The sequence below is a fragment of the Electrona antarctica genome, assembly GCF_951216825.1.
Source record: "Electrona antarctica genome assembly, chromosome: 14".
Lineage (NCBI taxonomy): Eukaryota > Metazoa > Chordata > Actinopteri > Myctophiformes > Myctophidae > Electrona > Electrona antarctica.
Genome location: NC_136795.1, coordinates 45,188,763 through 45,204,299, shown reverse-complemented (window position 1 = coordinate 45,204,299; position 15,537 = coordinate 45,188,763). Strand labels below are relative to the sequence as shown.

At 41.2% G+C, this 15,537-nt stretch overlaps 2 protein-coding genes across 4 annotated transcripts in view; one reads left to right on the top strand and one right to left on the bottom strand.

The window, feature by feature from the left end:
* Positions 1 to 293: 293 nt before the first annotated feature.
* On the bottom strand, positions 294 to 5,958 carry LOC306937533 (zona pellucida sperm-binding protein 3-like). Its single transcript, XM_079521366.1, has 8 exons — positions 5,344 to 5,958; positions 4,484 to 4,599; positions 4,210 to 4,301; positions 3,292 to 3,469; positions 1,835 to 2,006; positions 1,671 to 1,750; positions 721 to 806; positions 294 to 478 (listed from the first exon to the last, which is right to left on the bottom strand). Exons 1-8 carry the CDS (start codon positions 5,743 to 5,745, stop codon positions 420 to 422), a joined length of 1,185 nt encoding a protein of 394 aa, XP_079377492.1. The 5' UTR covers positions 5,746 to 5,958; the 3' UTR covers positions 294 to 419.
* A 1,642-nt stretch (positions 5,959 to 7,600) lies between these two features.
* med15 (mediator complex subunit 15) overlaps positions 7,601 to 15,537 on the top strand; it is a 32,723-nt gene continuing 24,786 nt past the window's right edge. For all 3 annotated transcript variants that reach the window (XM_079521351.1, XM_079521352.1, XM_079521350.1), the window contains exons 1-5: positions 7,601 to 7,799; positions 8,966 to 9,053; positions 10,728 to 10,779; positions 14,088 to 14,111; positions 15,182 to 15,343. In XM_079521351.1, coding sequence (XP_079377477.1) covers positions 7,732 to 7,799; positions 8,966 to 9,053; positions 10,728 to 10,779; positions 14,088 to 14,111; positions 15,182 to 15,343 — 394 coding nt within the window. In that variant the 5' untranslated portion in view covers positions 7,601 to 7,731. The remainder of the gene's footprint in view (positions 7,800 to 8,965; positions 9,054 to 10,727; positions 10,780 to 14,087; positions 14,112 to 15,181; positions 15,344 to 15,537) is intronic.

Below are 15,537 nucleotides of genomic sequence, written 5' to 3'. Positions count from 1 at the left end.
GGTGGACAAAGTACTCTAGTACTCTAGGCAAAGCAGATAGTCCCGGTCAAATAAATGATACATTTATGTAGCACCTTTATCCAAAGTGCTTTACATCACACCATGCAAGGCACCAACCTGCGCCACACACACACACACAAAAACAATGTTAAATGAGAAAAAGAGGTTGCGCATCAGCAATGGTTTTCAGTGGAGTGCCAGACCCAAATCCAGTATACATCAAAAAACAGGAATTAAAAAAAATTCCAAAAAGGTACCACATCCAAAAATTAAACAAGCGGTGGACAAAGTACTCACATTTCCATTTCTTTATTGGCACACACCAAAAAGGAACGCTTACGCGTTTCGGCTACATCAGATGCTTCATCAGAGCATAAAAAACAATGTTATCGTTTATTATTCAAAAGGTGATCATCATGCTAGTCTCTGGTCAATATGGTCACATCAAGTGTCTCCATGCTGTAAACGACCACAGTATCTGAAAAATAAAACATAAAATGATATCAAATGGTACTGAAACATGTGCCGTCTATTTTGAAAATAGCCAATCTACAAGCTCACAATGACATTGTGAGTTTGTAGATCGATTTTCCAAAAAGGTTACACAGTTCGACACGTTTATGAAATGGGACGTCACATTCTACATGGTCTGTAAAGTAAAAAAAAGAAAAGCCATTCATTAAAATGCATATACATTAAACATATCCCAAGTTTACATACCTTGATGTTGTAGCTGGTCAGTGTTACAGGTAGTTTCACAACAGCTACAGACATCACCATCATCATTCACATCCACATGTGTCCATCTAAAAGAGAGATATCAAAAAGCCTTACCTCCAAACTGTGTCACATGAATGGGACATATATACTGTAAATCAGGGGTGCCCACACTTTTTTTTGACTAGAGAGCTACTTTCAAAATGACCACCTCAACAATATCTACCCACCGGAAAGATATTCTCAAAATAGTTTAAATATGTACCTGAGGGGGGCTTTGGACTAGCGGAGCTGGCGTTACATTATAAGACCAATGCACTTGGAATGGGAAATAGAGGGGGAGAGTTTTTTGCATTTGATTTGTAATGCTGCAAATGTTTTTGTGCACAGCAACCTACAACCTCTTGAAAACAAAATATTGCATTGTGGGTTTGAGCTGACAGGCCCTTTTGATGTCAATAAATATTTTAATTAAATATTCTTTCGGGGCATATCATGTGATCTACTGGTAGATCGTGATCTACCTTTTGGGCACCCCTGCTGTAAATGGTTAGCAATAACATTCTTATCCGCATGAGACCTAAATAAATATGTCATACACTGCAGTGGTTCTCAACCTTTTCAGGCCGTGAGCCCACAGAATAATGTGAACTGGGGGACCCCCCCCCACCCAGATAAGCACTTGGTAGGAGTTGAGGCAGTTTGACTAAATATTGTGAAAATAGCAGATCTACAGGGCTCATTGCACGGCATTGTGAGCTTGTAGATCGGCTATTTTTTTATCAAAAAGTTTGCCCCCATAATAGAAACACTTTAGTTCAAGTGGTTAAATGTACTTGCAATATTGTACATTTGTATAATGTTTTACATGACATGGAAGGAGTGGCCATTTGTGGGAAAATATTTTAGTCACCATATTACAAAATCTCAAAAATATAGATCAGTGAAATAACCTTGAATTTGCATAATTGCAGGCCTTGTCGGTCGGGCTGCTTCTTTCAGTCGTGGCCTTTAGCGTGCATGTGATGAAAACCTACAGGAGGACAGAAAACATTAAAAAAAAAAAAATCCTTCCGTACCGTTGTACAAGATCTGCAATGATTCATGAACGACTCACAGAGTTACGTCGATCCTGATGGAATAAGAAAGCTTCAATCTTAAATTCAAGGCTGCTGGAAGGATTCTGCATTCTTGACTTTTGATTCTTCACATGAAGGGGATTCATGCGAGGGATTCTCACTTGCGTTTCAAATTGAGAATTTGAATCGAATTTTGAATCAGTGAAACACCTACGAAATAGACATTTTTAACACACTCTTTAAAGTCAAACCAGACACATTGCATTATGGTCGGTTCACCAACCATTCACCCACAGCCATGATTGCAGTTTGTTTCAATGGTGTATAATCTTAACTTGTTAACATGCATTCTCAATTTTCTCTCTTCTGAAAAAGTAACAGTTTTGCAGCGATAGCAATATTATTAGCAAAGTATAAACCCCTTGAGATGCATCAGCACATTTTCCTGTGGGGGGGGGGGGGGGGGGGGGGACACACGGACACACACGGACACACACGGACACACACACCAGGGGCCCGTGAAACTTGGATTAGAGATTAAACCGGGATTTAACAGATATCCTGGTTTAATATATCCTGGATCAGCAATTAACCGGTTTCATGAAAGCTGGTTAATCTTGCTAGATTAAGTTTGCCAGTTAACCTGGATATGTTGAGGCTTGATTCAGTTTCATGAAACAATGCCACATTTAGTTACCATGGAAACTAATGCTGTGGATTTAGCCTGCTACGGACCAGGCTAACAGCCAAGTTTAACCTAATCCTGATCTGTCTTTACTGTTTATTAAGCAGTCAATCTGATCAAACCAATGACAATCACACTTATTCAATTATGGGTTTATGTTGCCTTGTTTTAATCGGTCTGCATTAAAGGACTAATTTAAGCACTATATACAAAATCAAAGAACCAAAATATATAGGCTGCACAGTGCACAACCTCATCATAACAGCTTGTGACCTTGTAGATCAGACACTTTTGGTGAATGTTCCCCCAGCATAGGTTTGCTGTGGTGCAAGAAGAATTATACATTTATTTTGTAATTTGTTTGTAAAGGTGATAACAATTACTAAATATTACCATTACTCATTGTTTTACAACATATTACCATTGTAACATTTCACCCACTATTGGACCCATGGCCCACGGTTCACCAGTCTGGCCCCTGTCTGGGCAACAACCCCCTTCCCCAAAAGGTAGCTCCCTCAAAGGAGGGAGTTATGGCCAAATATCACGATGCTACAATATCATTATGCTTACAATATTAAGAATTCTGTTACATTTAGTATGACGATTTCATTATGAAGTTTGAAGTTAAGAGTAGTGGTAAAATGTAGACAATATCTTTGGGGTAGTTAAGTGGCTGGTTTTGGCTTTAATCCTGGATTAGTTAATCCAAGTTTCGTGAAACAGGCCCCAGTTCAATATGCATTGTTTGTATCAACAAGAAATGTGTGTGTGTGTGTGTGTGTGTGTGAGAGACGTGTGTGTGTCTACCCATAGTTTTCAATGAAGTCGTATCTAGGAACCGAGGTGACATCAGGGTCCAGAGTGGCGACACAGTTATCCACAAACAGCCGTCTTGACTCCTGACCAGGACCGGTGTAAGACGCTTTGATGTAGAGCATGTCTCCCATGTACACGGCATTTGAAGACCTTTCCTTTCTCCAGTTATCTGCATAAAGAGTAACAAGACACCGTCATTGGCTGTCGGGTAGAAACCTGCCGTCTCCACGACGTGTTGCGAGCATGTAGATCAGTGGTCCCTCATCCAGTGGCCCCCGGGGACCACCAGTGGTCCTTGAGGGGGTTCCAGGTGGTTCCCAGCTAAATGATAGAGTTGGTGGTAACCAAATGGACTCGTAGCGCTTTATCTCTTGAGTGTAAAATGAAACCAATCATTTTGGTTGAAAACCACGGATGTAGATGCTCCGTTTTTGCTCATTTAAGTGAAAGTGTCTGTGGTTTTTATAAATATATCCAATGATAAGTATTAACAAGAAAGATCACTAAATAACTACATTGGATCCATTTGGGACACAAGTTCTTTTGACCTGAGTAACAGTTTCATACAGCAAGGTCGTATCAAACAGGTCTTTTCCTTGGTCCAGGCAGGGCCCCAAGAGCTCAGGGGGGGGGGGGGGGGGGGTGCTAAGCCAGAACCTTCGCATGCCATGAATTGACATGAGATTATATGCATTTCTTGTCAAAGGGCTTTAGTCATTTATGTCAATAACAGAGCCCCAAAAGTCCCACAGAAAACTATAGGAATAGCTAATCTTCAAATTGACTTTGAAGATGTCACAAGAGACAAACCATCATGATGTCTGCTCTCATGTAGGGTACACACATGAAAGACAAAGAGTCACCAAACATTCATACTTTGGCACACTTCACTGCACACTTCATACATACCAGTCATTAGCTTTAGTGAGAACTCGGACTCAGAGGCTGGCTTCTTCCGCGAAGCAATGGCGTGATGAGGGTGAGTGCTCACCAAGTGAGTCCTGTGTGAGTGAATGACAGTGTGACTGACAAAATAACTTTAAACACACACACACACACACACGGAAATAGATCTACAAGTTCACAAGATGAGCTGTGAGTTGGTAGACTGGTTATTTTCATTGTCTGTATGCATATTCAATGCACGACAAAGTGTAGGACACAGCTCACACAAGTGTCAAACCTTTTATAATGACAGGAGACATGCACCACAGCTTTGTTCTTCCTCGTAATGACATGGGAATTGGCAGTTGGCGTGATCATCAACTCGTTTGAGTAGATCAATGAGTCATCAGATATCTATGGATTTAACACAGGCAGAGACATCTTGTCACTTTTGAGTTGACATCTTTTAAAGGAGTCTACTTGATCTGCGTCTCAGAGTATAGGGCTGTGGAGAAAGAAACATCACTTTACTGACTCCAATGACAATCTGTGGCAATTAAAAAACACACATCATTTTTTTGTATTCTTTTTATGCTTCAAGTTCAGTGCGCCAACATCTTTTCAGGAAGAGAAAAGGTTGTACTTTCCATTAGCTTGATATCCCCCGTCATTGGAGAAAAGTTTCCACAAACCACCTCTGAGACCCGGGAGTAAAACAGAAATGGTTCCATCCTATAATGACCATTAGTTGAGGACCGGACCAGTTATACGAAGATAAGGTTGAACATGAGCAACATACTCTTTTAAAGTGTATCGATTAAATGTGGTGGAAAAGAAACATGGTCAGAGATGATTTCCTTAAAGCTGCAATATATAACCTATGCGCTTGATCTCCAGCATGAGACCAAAATAATGTCTACCGCTTTTTGGTGAAATGTTGTGTTCATGAGCTTCAGGCAGTACTATTACTTGTGAACCAGTGGGTGTCCTACGTCTCATTGGAAAAGTAGGGAGACCAGATCACCTCCAACCACTGCAGATGTTGATATTGTATAAACATACGTACTCTTACCACACAGATTGGTTTAAATAACATTTGTCATTAAAACAAGGTCCAGATTGCAGCTTTAAATAAAACAACAAGTAGCAGATACTTACAGTTAACATGGAGCCACAATCATTCAGTCCAGCTTCAACGACATATTCGGTGTCACTGACAGCAAAAGCTTGGCACGGGCGAGTGCATGGCTGCATTGCTTGTCCTAAACAGACTTCTCCAGGAGATATTATGTGACCTCCTCCATTGTTATACAGGTCTGCATGTACCAGGATAAGCATGTGCGTCGCTGTGCACTTTATACGTACAGGGGAGACATCATCAGAAGACTGAGATGTAACTTTTAACTGTTGCTGACTGCCAGAAGCAGTAACAGGGCCCTTGGTAATCATGGGTCCCTCTTTGAAAGTACGAATGGCGTTTGCACCACTGACAGTTGATAATAGCAACAGTGCCAGAACACCTGAAAGCTCTATGGGTAGCATTGCACCTACTACTATCATCGACAAACACGAGTATCGCTTCCTAAAATATTTGCCACCAAACACTAATAGCTATACATAGGATGCCAAAAAGTGCAGTGTTAGAAAAGTCAACCTCCTTGTTTCTCAAATGCCCTCTGTGAGTCTGTGTCCTGCAGAGAAGACAGCTGGTTCCAACTTGTAATCAGTTGGTATGATGGGATCGTGCACCTGGAGAGGGTGTGGGCACACACATGCATAATTAGCTAGATTGGTCCACTCTCCAGAAAGCAGTGGTTCTTAAACATTTTCATGTGAAGGACCACCAGTGACGTGAACAAGATTCGCTACCAGAATGTGTCTGTGCCAGGAGAGCAGAGGCTAATTCCAGTCAACTCCCACCATGTAAAGAATGTCTATTTCTCCACACTCTCTGTGCCAAATTGCTAATTGCCAGACTAGAATATGGAGATGCTCTCTGCAGTGCAGACTCACCCATCTGCACCAGATCCCATATAGTAGAGTATACAGTATGGACAACTGTTAGCAATTCACTGGATGTGCACAGCCCTTGGACCAAAACCAAAAGGTGTTATTGAGGGAAAAGGCAATATGCACATTTTGGTAACATTTGACATATGAACTTGAATAGCTTCAGTCACCTCATAAATCAACTCAGCAAATCAGAAACGTATATACTTTGATAGCAGTATCACCCAAATTGACCCATTAGTTGCAGTGTCATGTCATTCACCATATACAGTACAGTCCAGTACAGTAATAAGGGCGGAAAGCAAGTAATCAGCTGCTATTTTGACATTGCTGTCATATCATTTTATAAACTACAGACATAGCAATACAAACATCACATGGAAACTTTGCCCCCTCTATTGTTTATTGCTTATTGAAGCAATTATGAATGGATCTAATGGTACCGATATCCACAAATAAGGGTCAGTGGCCCATCTAGAAATGTTCATGATGGGTGTTGAAAGCCCTTATGCAGCTAAAACAAAAAGTCACAGGCACAGGATTTCCTGTACATCATCAAGCGCCATGAGTTCCAGGGAGTTTGAACAAAGGCTGAGTCATTCTGTTTATTGAGCTAGCTGGGCATGAAACGCAACAGATGGCTTGATTCTGGACGTATTACTAATAGTTGTAGCATGACTCAGCTGCTGAAGACTGTGAAAGCATTCAAACAGAACGCATTCATATTTTGTGAACATCCTTTTTAGTGATTAGCAAGTACAGATTATCGTCAGCATACTATGATACTGTATATAGTCACAAGAGAGACAAAAAAAATCCATTCGTGAGAATCTATCAACCTGACAAGGTTTCAACATTTTCAATGACGGTAGTTATGTGTTGTACATGCACAGTAAATTAATTACTTGTTTTGTGACAGAGGAAAAGTATTAAAGGACTCTTCTTCCTGTGTGCCCAGTCTTCCCGGCGCCCAGATTTCCCTAGTGCCCACTCTTCTCAACCCCAAAGTGTCCACTCTTCCGAGTGCCCAGTTTCCCTGGTGCCCACTCTTCCCTATGTCACTTGTGCCCACTCTACTCCACCCACCCCAAAGTGTCCACTCTTCCTAGTGCCCAGTGCCCAGTTTTGCCGGTGCCCACCTGCCCTGGTGCCTACTCTTCCCTAGTGCCCTCTCTTCCATATAGTGCGCAGTCTTCACAAAGATATTCTGAAGAACACCATGCAGGCTTAGGAAGTCTGTGACTCTTGAGAGTGTAAAACATGTTCCATTTGTACACTCTCTTGACCTCTTCTTAATTAAAAGAACTATCCAGATTCCAGATATATTAATACAATAAAATAACCATGCCTTGCATTGCCTATAGGTGGAGGTAATCCACGAAACACGTTGACCATCCTCCAAAACAAGAAGAAGGAGAATGAGTTGGTTGGTAGGCGGTGTTTGCTTGTCAGACTCAGAGCACAGCTCTCTACTAGAGGATCGATAACAACACATCCAACCTCCAGTTTCAAGTTAAAATAAATAAACAACCCGCCATGGAGGTACCCGGACCAGACAGCGACTGGCGGAGCCCGCAGTTTCGACAAAAAGTTGTTACACAAATGTGAGCCTTCATTTCCCCCCCCCCCTTTCTTTCTTTTCTTGTACAATTACAAACATGCGTTATTTCCGTAGCCTTTTTAAGCCTGTTTTTTTTTTTTTGGCTAAGCTAAACTCATCCAGCTGGGTTAGTGTCAGTGTGTGTGTGTTGCACTTGCAGTACGGAGGGGAAAACAATTGCGAAATAATTGATTGCATGTAAATGATGATGTTGATTGCATGTAAAATACAATCATGTTTGGCTGATTTGTCGCAGCAGAGGCAGCACTGTCTGTACTGGGCTAACGTTAGCATGCTACGGTTAGCCAGCGAGCTAACCTCGTTGGTCAGTGAGTCGTGTGACGTCATCAATGTTCATAGTCAAAATATGTATTAAATAGTGGTTCTGTCTTATAATTGGAGAGGTACCGAGGCTTCAGTTAAAATCAATACATCATTGGTCCAAACAATATTCTATATAATTATTACCATTCTCTTTCCACCCCCATTTCCCCCCTCACTGTATATGTTTTCTTTTCCCTTTTTACCTCCTTTATGATGATTTCCTGTTCTTTTTGGCTATATGGAAGTGTATATTTGTACGTCTCTAAATGTTAGGATGAATTGAACAAGGTGGACCCTCTTGTAAACAAGTGTAGTGCTTTATTGGGTCGTCCACTCACTGTTAACAGTTTTTGTATTGAGTTGTGCTTGAAATGTACTGTAATTTTGCAAACTGTTAATAAATAGCCTACTTCAATCAATCAATCAACGTTTACTTAGCCTTGGCTCAAGACTATCATAGGTGTACTTTTATCGATTTAATTGACATTTGCATAATTATCATAGATGAGAAAGTAAAAGTCAGACTGGATAAAATACTAATATCTATTGATAGTCTTGATCCAAGGCTACAAGGATACAAGTGCTTACTCGTTACTAGAACGCTCTCGCCTGTGGCTCTGAATAGTGTATGTATTGGAATTATACCCATATATCTTTTTAGGCCTTTTACGTTCAGCTGGGTATGTATGTGGGCATAATGGTACATGATCTTCAAATTTCACTCCGAGATATTGGCATGGCTGTGTGTGTGCTGTGATTGAATCACAGTTATTGGTACAAATGAATCAGAATCACTAAACGTTTTTGTCTGCTGCCTACTCATCATCTGACTGTTTCTCTTTCCAGTGAAGAGGCGATGAGGAAGGCTGGTACCGGACACACTAAAACCAGCAATGACATGGAGAACCACGTTTATGTGAAAGCCAAATCGAGAGTGAGTAACTAGTCATCCCGAACCATCAGTGCCAACATTGCACTTTCAAATCTGCCATCCCTGTCTTGGCCATGTCATTATATAAGCGAACGTTTGACAGAAATGTGAACAATTTTCAAAATTTGTGAATTAATTTTCCTGCGTCACACAGTGACGCAGGAAAATGTCTAGAGGGCAACTCGATATTTCTGTTGATTCCCTTTTTGCTGCCAATGCTTTCCTGTTGTAAACTTAAGTGAACTGAAAATATCTGCATTTACAAACTCACAGTGTGTCACAACAGCTTGTTAACCCATTTAGACCTGAGGACGATTCTACAATGTCTTCTAAATCATGACAGGTTTTCTGAAAAAAACTTTCTGTCAGTGGTTCTCAAACATGTTCATGTCAAGGACCCCAAAAATTATATGTAATTGGCCGCCGACCCCCATCTGAAAATATGTTGTTCCAGGGATCTCCCAGAAGTAAAGATTTGAGTTAAAAACGTTCCGCTGTGAAAGAATATATATTCAAAGATTTGCACCACATTTTCACGATTTTTCAAAAAATAGCAGACCTACAAGCTCGTAGCGTGGCACTCGGTGCTGCGCTATGAGCGTGTAGATCTGCTATTTTTCTACAGCTAAAGCATAACACAATGCTTAAAACACCAAAAGGAGTTCCCGCCCAGAATGGATTAAAAAAATGCAGCTATTTTTGAAAATAAATATTGAAATTCTTTAATTGTCGCTTCTAATGACATGCCCAATATTGGGACGATGGGGTTCATGTGGTCAAGCTAGCCACGTCCTTGCTTTGTATTGCACACACCTTCGTCTCCTCATGCATGTTTGCATAATTTGACAATTTAACATTCATCAAAGAAACTAATTCTGCTGAAAAGGGGCAACCCCATACTGAGTTACTGACATTCTGTAGTTTTAATTAGCCACACAATACATTAATGACGCACTCTGAAAACAAAAGATCAAAAGAAGAGAAAAATAACATTTGATATTTCTCCTAATCAAAAATAGCAGATGTACAAGCTCACAGCGTGGCACAAAGTGACACCCTGTGACCAGGTAGACATTCTATTTTTGAATAGCCATTTAGCCAGCATATAAAAACATGGCTATAAAAGGGATTATAATAATTATAATTGTTGGCGGCTGTGGCTCAGGAGGTAGAGCAGGGCGTCCAATGATCCCTGGGTCCGTGGTTCGAATCCCGGCTTCTCCAATGAGTTTGTCGGTGTGAGCTCGCCACCATTGGTGTGTGAATCTGGCGTCGACTGTTCGCCGCTTCACCTCCCAATGTATGAATGAATGAACCATTGTAAAGCGCTTTGAGCACTTGGAAAAGTGCTATAAAATGCAATGTATTAATAATAATAATAATACAAAATAAAAGGGATAGAATTTAGCTGGGACCCCCTGGAACCCACTCAAGGACCCCTGACTGGGGGTCCCCTTCTTACCCCTCTTTGAGAACCATTGATATAATAATATAATCTAACCGTATTTTCCCCAATACAAGACGACTCTGATTATAACACAACCCCCATTTTTCAAGACTCATTTGTGGAAAAACCATTAGACTAAATCAGATTTTTTTAACATAAAGAAATGGTTTATATTAAAATGTTTCTATAATCATTTTTTTTTAATAAAATGATTTTTTTATTCTTTTCAGGAAGAATATTTGTCCCTGGTGGCCAGATTGATCATCCACTTCAGAGACATTCGTAAGTCAAACATCTGTCCTGTTATCTGTTTGTTGTATCTTTTGTAAAGGATTGTTCTTTATTTTATTACATTTTATTTGTGGAAAATAAATAGGAGAAACCCACCATGCTTATGTTATTACTACGCATTTAGTTGATTCTCACACAGCACTTATGTGGGATATTCTCGCACACATTTACAGTGACGTTAATTATTAATAATATAATTGGCCAACGTGAAGGCAGGAGGACCAGACAGACTGCCATCTGGGCACTCTCTTAGCCCCTTTCGGGACCCGCGGTTACCTTTTCTGTGTTTTGGACGGCGGTACCCTAGGGTCCCTTCCTAGTTAATCCACTCTCCATAGGACGCAGCTTTACCACTGTCTGTCCGCGGAGACCCGCGCGGTCGCTTGAGTGTTGGTGAGATGTTTCAAAGATGCATACAGCAGCAGTAGGAGACCGCGGAAACTTGTGCGAAGTGGCGTTAATCGGCGTTGCAGTTAAGTATTTTTTAATCTATTTTTGGTTTTGGCTTCTCTGAAATTCTCTCTTCCTCACTTCCCATGTCCCGCCTCCCGCACTGGGCTCAGACATTTTAGAAACGCAGTTTAAAAGCGGAAACATGTCCTCTTCTTATTTTGAAATTAACCACCAATTAACCATTAAAGACAAGTTAAGTTCGGGCCTTAACAGGAGTTATTTAATAGACCCACAACACAAACAGCATTAAAAACGTCCAGCATGTACGCGGTCGGCCAATCGGAGGCAGTAACTAGGACAAGCAGCTTGAAGTGAGGAAGAGAGAATCTTCAGAGAAGCCAAAACTTCAAAAATAGATAAAAAATACTTCACGGCAACGCCGCTTCGCACACGTTTCTGTGGTTTTCCTACTGCAACTTTATGCATCTTTGAAACGTCTCACCAACACTCAAGCGACCACGCGGGTCTCCGTGAACAGACAGTGGTGTAAAGCTGCGTCCTATCATTCCTATGGAGAGTGGATTAACTAGGAAGGGACCCTAGGGGTACCGCCGTCCAAAATGCAGAAAAGGTAACCGAATGTCCCGAAAGGGGCCGCCGCCGGGGTGCCCACGCTTTTTTGACTTGAGAGCTACTTTAAAAATGACCAGCTCAACAAGCATCTACCCTCAGAAATTGCTGAAAATAGTCTAAATATGTCATGGAATAGGTGTTTTTTTTGTATTTAATTAGTAATGCTACTGACGTTTGTGCACAGCAACACTCTTGAAACTATAAGATTGCATTGTGGGTTTGAGCTGAAAGGCCCTTTTTTATGTCAATCAAGTAATTTTAATTCAATTTATTTTTATATTTAACCCATTTTGAGCGGGAACCCCTTTTGGTGTTAGCATTATGTAATGCTTTAGCTATTGAAAAATAGCAGATCTACAAGCTCATAGCGCGCCACCGAGTGGCGCGCTACGAGCTTGTAGGTCTGCTATTTTTGAAAAATCGAAGAACGACTGACATAGAAACATAGCTTTTTCAGAAAACTGTCAGGATGTAGAAGACATTTTTAGAATCTGATCTCAGGTCAAAATGGGTTAAATTAAATATTCTTTAGGGGCATGTCATGCGATCTACCTGCACAGCCTTTGTGATCTACTGGTAGATCGCGATCTACCTTTTGGGCACCCCTGCCGCCTCACTCTCTCCCTCTCACTACAAAGCTGTGTGGAGGGCAGCATGATGCACATTCAGCTGTGAGGAGGAAACAAAGGGGCTTCTCAAAACAGCCTAAAGTACTTTATAGCTGAATATTAATTGGCCAATTTAGGAAAAAAAATAATAATCTGGTTAAATTGATAAAGCTTCTGTCTGTCAGAAATGCACCAAGCTGTTGCAAGTATAATTGTGGAGGATGTGGAAAATGCTGTTAAAAGACACAATGTCCTGTTTGTGTCTTCTTTTTTTTTGCACAAAGTTGTTAAGTTGAAAGACATGAAGCCGTAGAGACAGAGTAATAATAGATTTGTCTTTGACTTTATTGAGAGAATGAATTAATCTTGAGATGCAGCATCTCATTTTAGAGGGGGTCCTATACACACAAGTAAAACATTACACATAAGTAACATTACACATAAGTAAAACATTTTAGAGGGGGTCCTATACACACAAGTAAAACATTACATACAATTAGGGGTGTCAAAAAAATCGATTCGAATTAGAATCGCGATTCCCGTTATGAACGATCCAAAATCGATTAATAATTAAAAAATGAAGTGTAAGCTCACCCTAATCACAGTAAACATCATGTCTTCAGTCATTTTCAAGTTACTGTACTGTAGTATAGTCACTTCAGTTGGCTGGAGTAGATTGTGATGAAATCCTATGTATTGAATCGAGAATCATTTTGAATAGAGAATCGTTTTGAATGGAATGGGAAACAAATAATATTTTGATTTTTTTTAAATCGTTTTTGGATTGAGAATCGAGTTGAAACGAATCGTGAGCCCCAAGAATTGGAATCGAATCGTGGGACACCCAAAGATTCACAGCCCTACATACAATACAGATACACAATTTGTATACAAATACACATGGGTAACGATGGATACAGTACAAATAACGATACACACACAACACATACAGGTGCAGTTAGCTTGCTCACCATCTCCCACCCGGATTAGAACGTGGAGCATGGAGACACGAGGGAGCCAAGAAAGACCTAAAAGGACACAGTAGACGAGAGAGACAGCCATGTTGTACAGCATTATAGGTCAGAGAATCCTTTTAAGTTGGAGCAAAGTGACTGACAACATGCAATTTCAGGTAAGAATAGAGGGTATGCGCATGCATAACGTGAATGGCAGATCGAGTGGCAAAGTGAGTGACAAAGTGAATTTAATGTTTAAAGTCATCTAATGTAATCAGATAGGACTTTTCTGTTTGGATGTATGGGCTGTCAAGGCCAGACAGTAGTTTTTTTGCCACTCAGTAGGCGTTCCCGCATAACTTCCTGGTTTGATGATGATGTCACGCGCATACCCTCTATAGGACACATGTAAGTAGGGATGTCCCGATCACATTTTTGTTTGGCTCCCGATCCGATTCCGATCATTTGAAAATGACGTGATCGGCCCATGATTTCCGATTGCCCGATCCGATCGGGACAACCCTACATGTAAGACCAACAACGTCACCTTACAATTAAAGTACTTGTACCGCTGAATTGTGTGGGATGACGAATCAGATTCATTGTGTGTGTAGATCCGTTTCCTGTCTTGTAATGGAGATTCCGAGTATTTTCCAGGAAGCGCTAATGGTAACTGAATCATAACAAACTGTATTCTGTTTTTTCACAGACAAGAAGGCACAAGGAGGCCCAGGTAAGTGGACAATATGCATTTAATCTACCTTATTTTTTTTTTAATTTGGTTTAATTTGCTGTGTTCTGTGTTCTGTTGTCTTCTACTCGAGACCTGAACTCATAGGGCAGTATTATGCGTGTCTTAACCCATTTTGGGCGGGAACCCCTTTTGGTGTTAGCATTATGTTATGCTTTAGCTATTGAAAAATAGCAGATCTACAAGCTCATAGCTTGTAGGTCTGCTATTTTTGAAAAATGAACGACTGACATAGAAATGTAGCTTTTTCAGAAAACTGTCAGTATGTAAAAGACATTTTTAGAATCTGATCTCAGGTCAAAATGGGTTAAGGACCAGGTCTTATTACTTAACACTTAGACCGCTATCATTTATTGAAAAATTAGGATCTAATTCACGCCAGCATTTTTTTAATTTGAGCTCTTATTTTGAAAATCCGCCATTTCCGGTCCACAACCGGTAGTCCTACGTTAGGAGTTTTCACACAGCTGGATGGGCCTTGTTTACAATGTGAATCCAGGCCGGAGCTCCGGAGAGCTCTAGATTGTCAGCTCTGTGCCGTCAAAGAAACGCTGTTTTGACCAAAAATGCCATCTGGGACAAGGAATAGGAGATACAGGCGATTGAAAGAAATGGATAGAATGGATGCTTATGGCGACGACGATCTAAGATGGGCGATCCAATGCTGTGCTAACAACACAGCTAGCTAACCGGCTAACGTGAGTAGCATTTTGGCTCGAGCAATCGAACGCGCTATAAAAGCTCAATTGCCGAAGGCCATCGGCAATGGTGTTAAGCGCCAGTATCAAAATTAAGCTTCAATTGACTTTAATCGTCGGCAATGGCGCGGAAGCTGTTAACTTAAGACCTGGAGGCGTGGTCAATGCCATTTGGCTATTCTGAGTGGCCAAACAGCATTGACCACGCCTCCAGGTCTTAAGTTAAGTAATAAGACCTGGTACTTAAGACACGCATAATACTGCCCATGGTGTCGACGATTGATCTCTTTGGCAGTGCATGTTCATGAGCTCTGTACTGTTCTGTATTCTGTTGTCTGCCCTTCTCTGCTATAGATGCCATGAATGCCCTGACTAACCTGACAGGGGTAGGAGGAGTGGCCCCCGGCGGCATCGGCATGGGGCCTCGCCCCAGCGGTGCCCCGATGGGCGGCATGGGGCCCATGCAGATAGGCCAGCAGCATGCCATGGCAGGGGTGGCTGGAAACCCGCAAGCCAGTGAGTGTGTTTTCCTTCCGATGTGTGGTGTCTGTCTGTCTGTCTGTCTGTCTGTCTAGCAAAGTTACTATATTTACCCAGGGTATCTGGGCTAAGCTCAATAACTTGTTTCCAGCCAGGCCCTGCTCATAGAACATTTCATGGTAGTGGTTCAATGCCTTGCTCAAGGGCACTTCAGCGGTGGTAATTTTAAC

Bases quoted from the DNA above. Each gene is read 5' to 3' on its own strand.
- LOC306937533 (XM_079521366.1), bottom strand. From the start codon at position 5,745: ATGATAGTAGTAGGTGCAATGCTACCCATAGAGCTTTCAGGTGTTCTG. The intron at 2,007-3,291 runs GTAGACACACAC...TCTATTTCGTAG, and splicing joins GACTTCATTGAAAACTATGG to GTGTTTCACTGATTCAAAAT. The intron at 1,751-1,834 runs GTGAGTCGTTCA...GTCCTCCTGTAG, and splicing joins ATCAGGATCGACGTAACTCT to GTTTTCATCACATGCACGCT.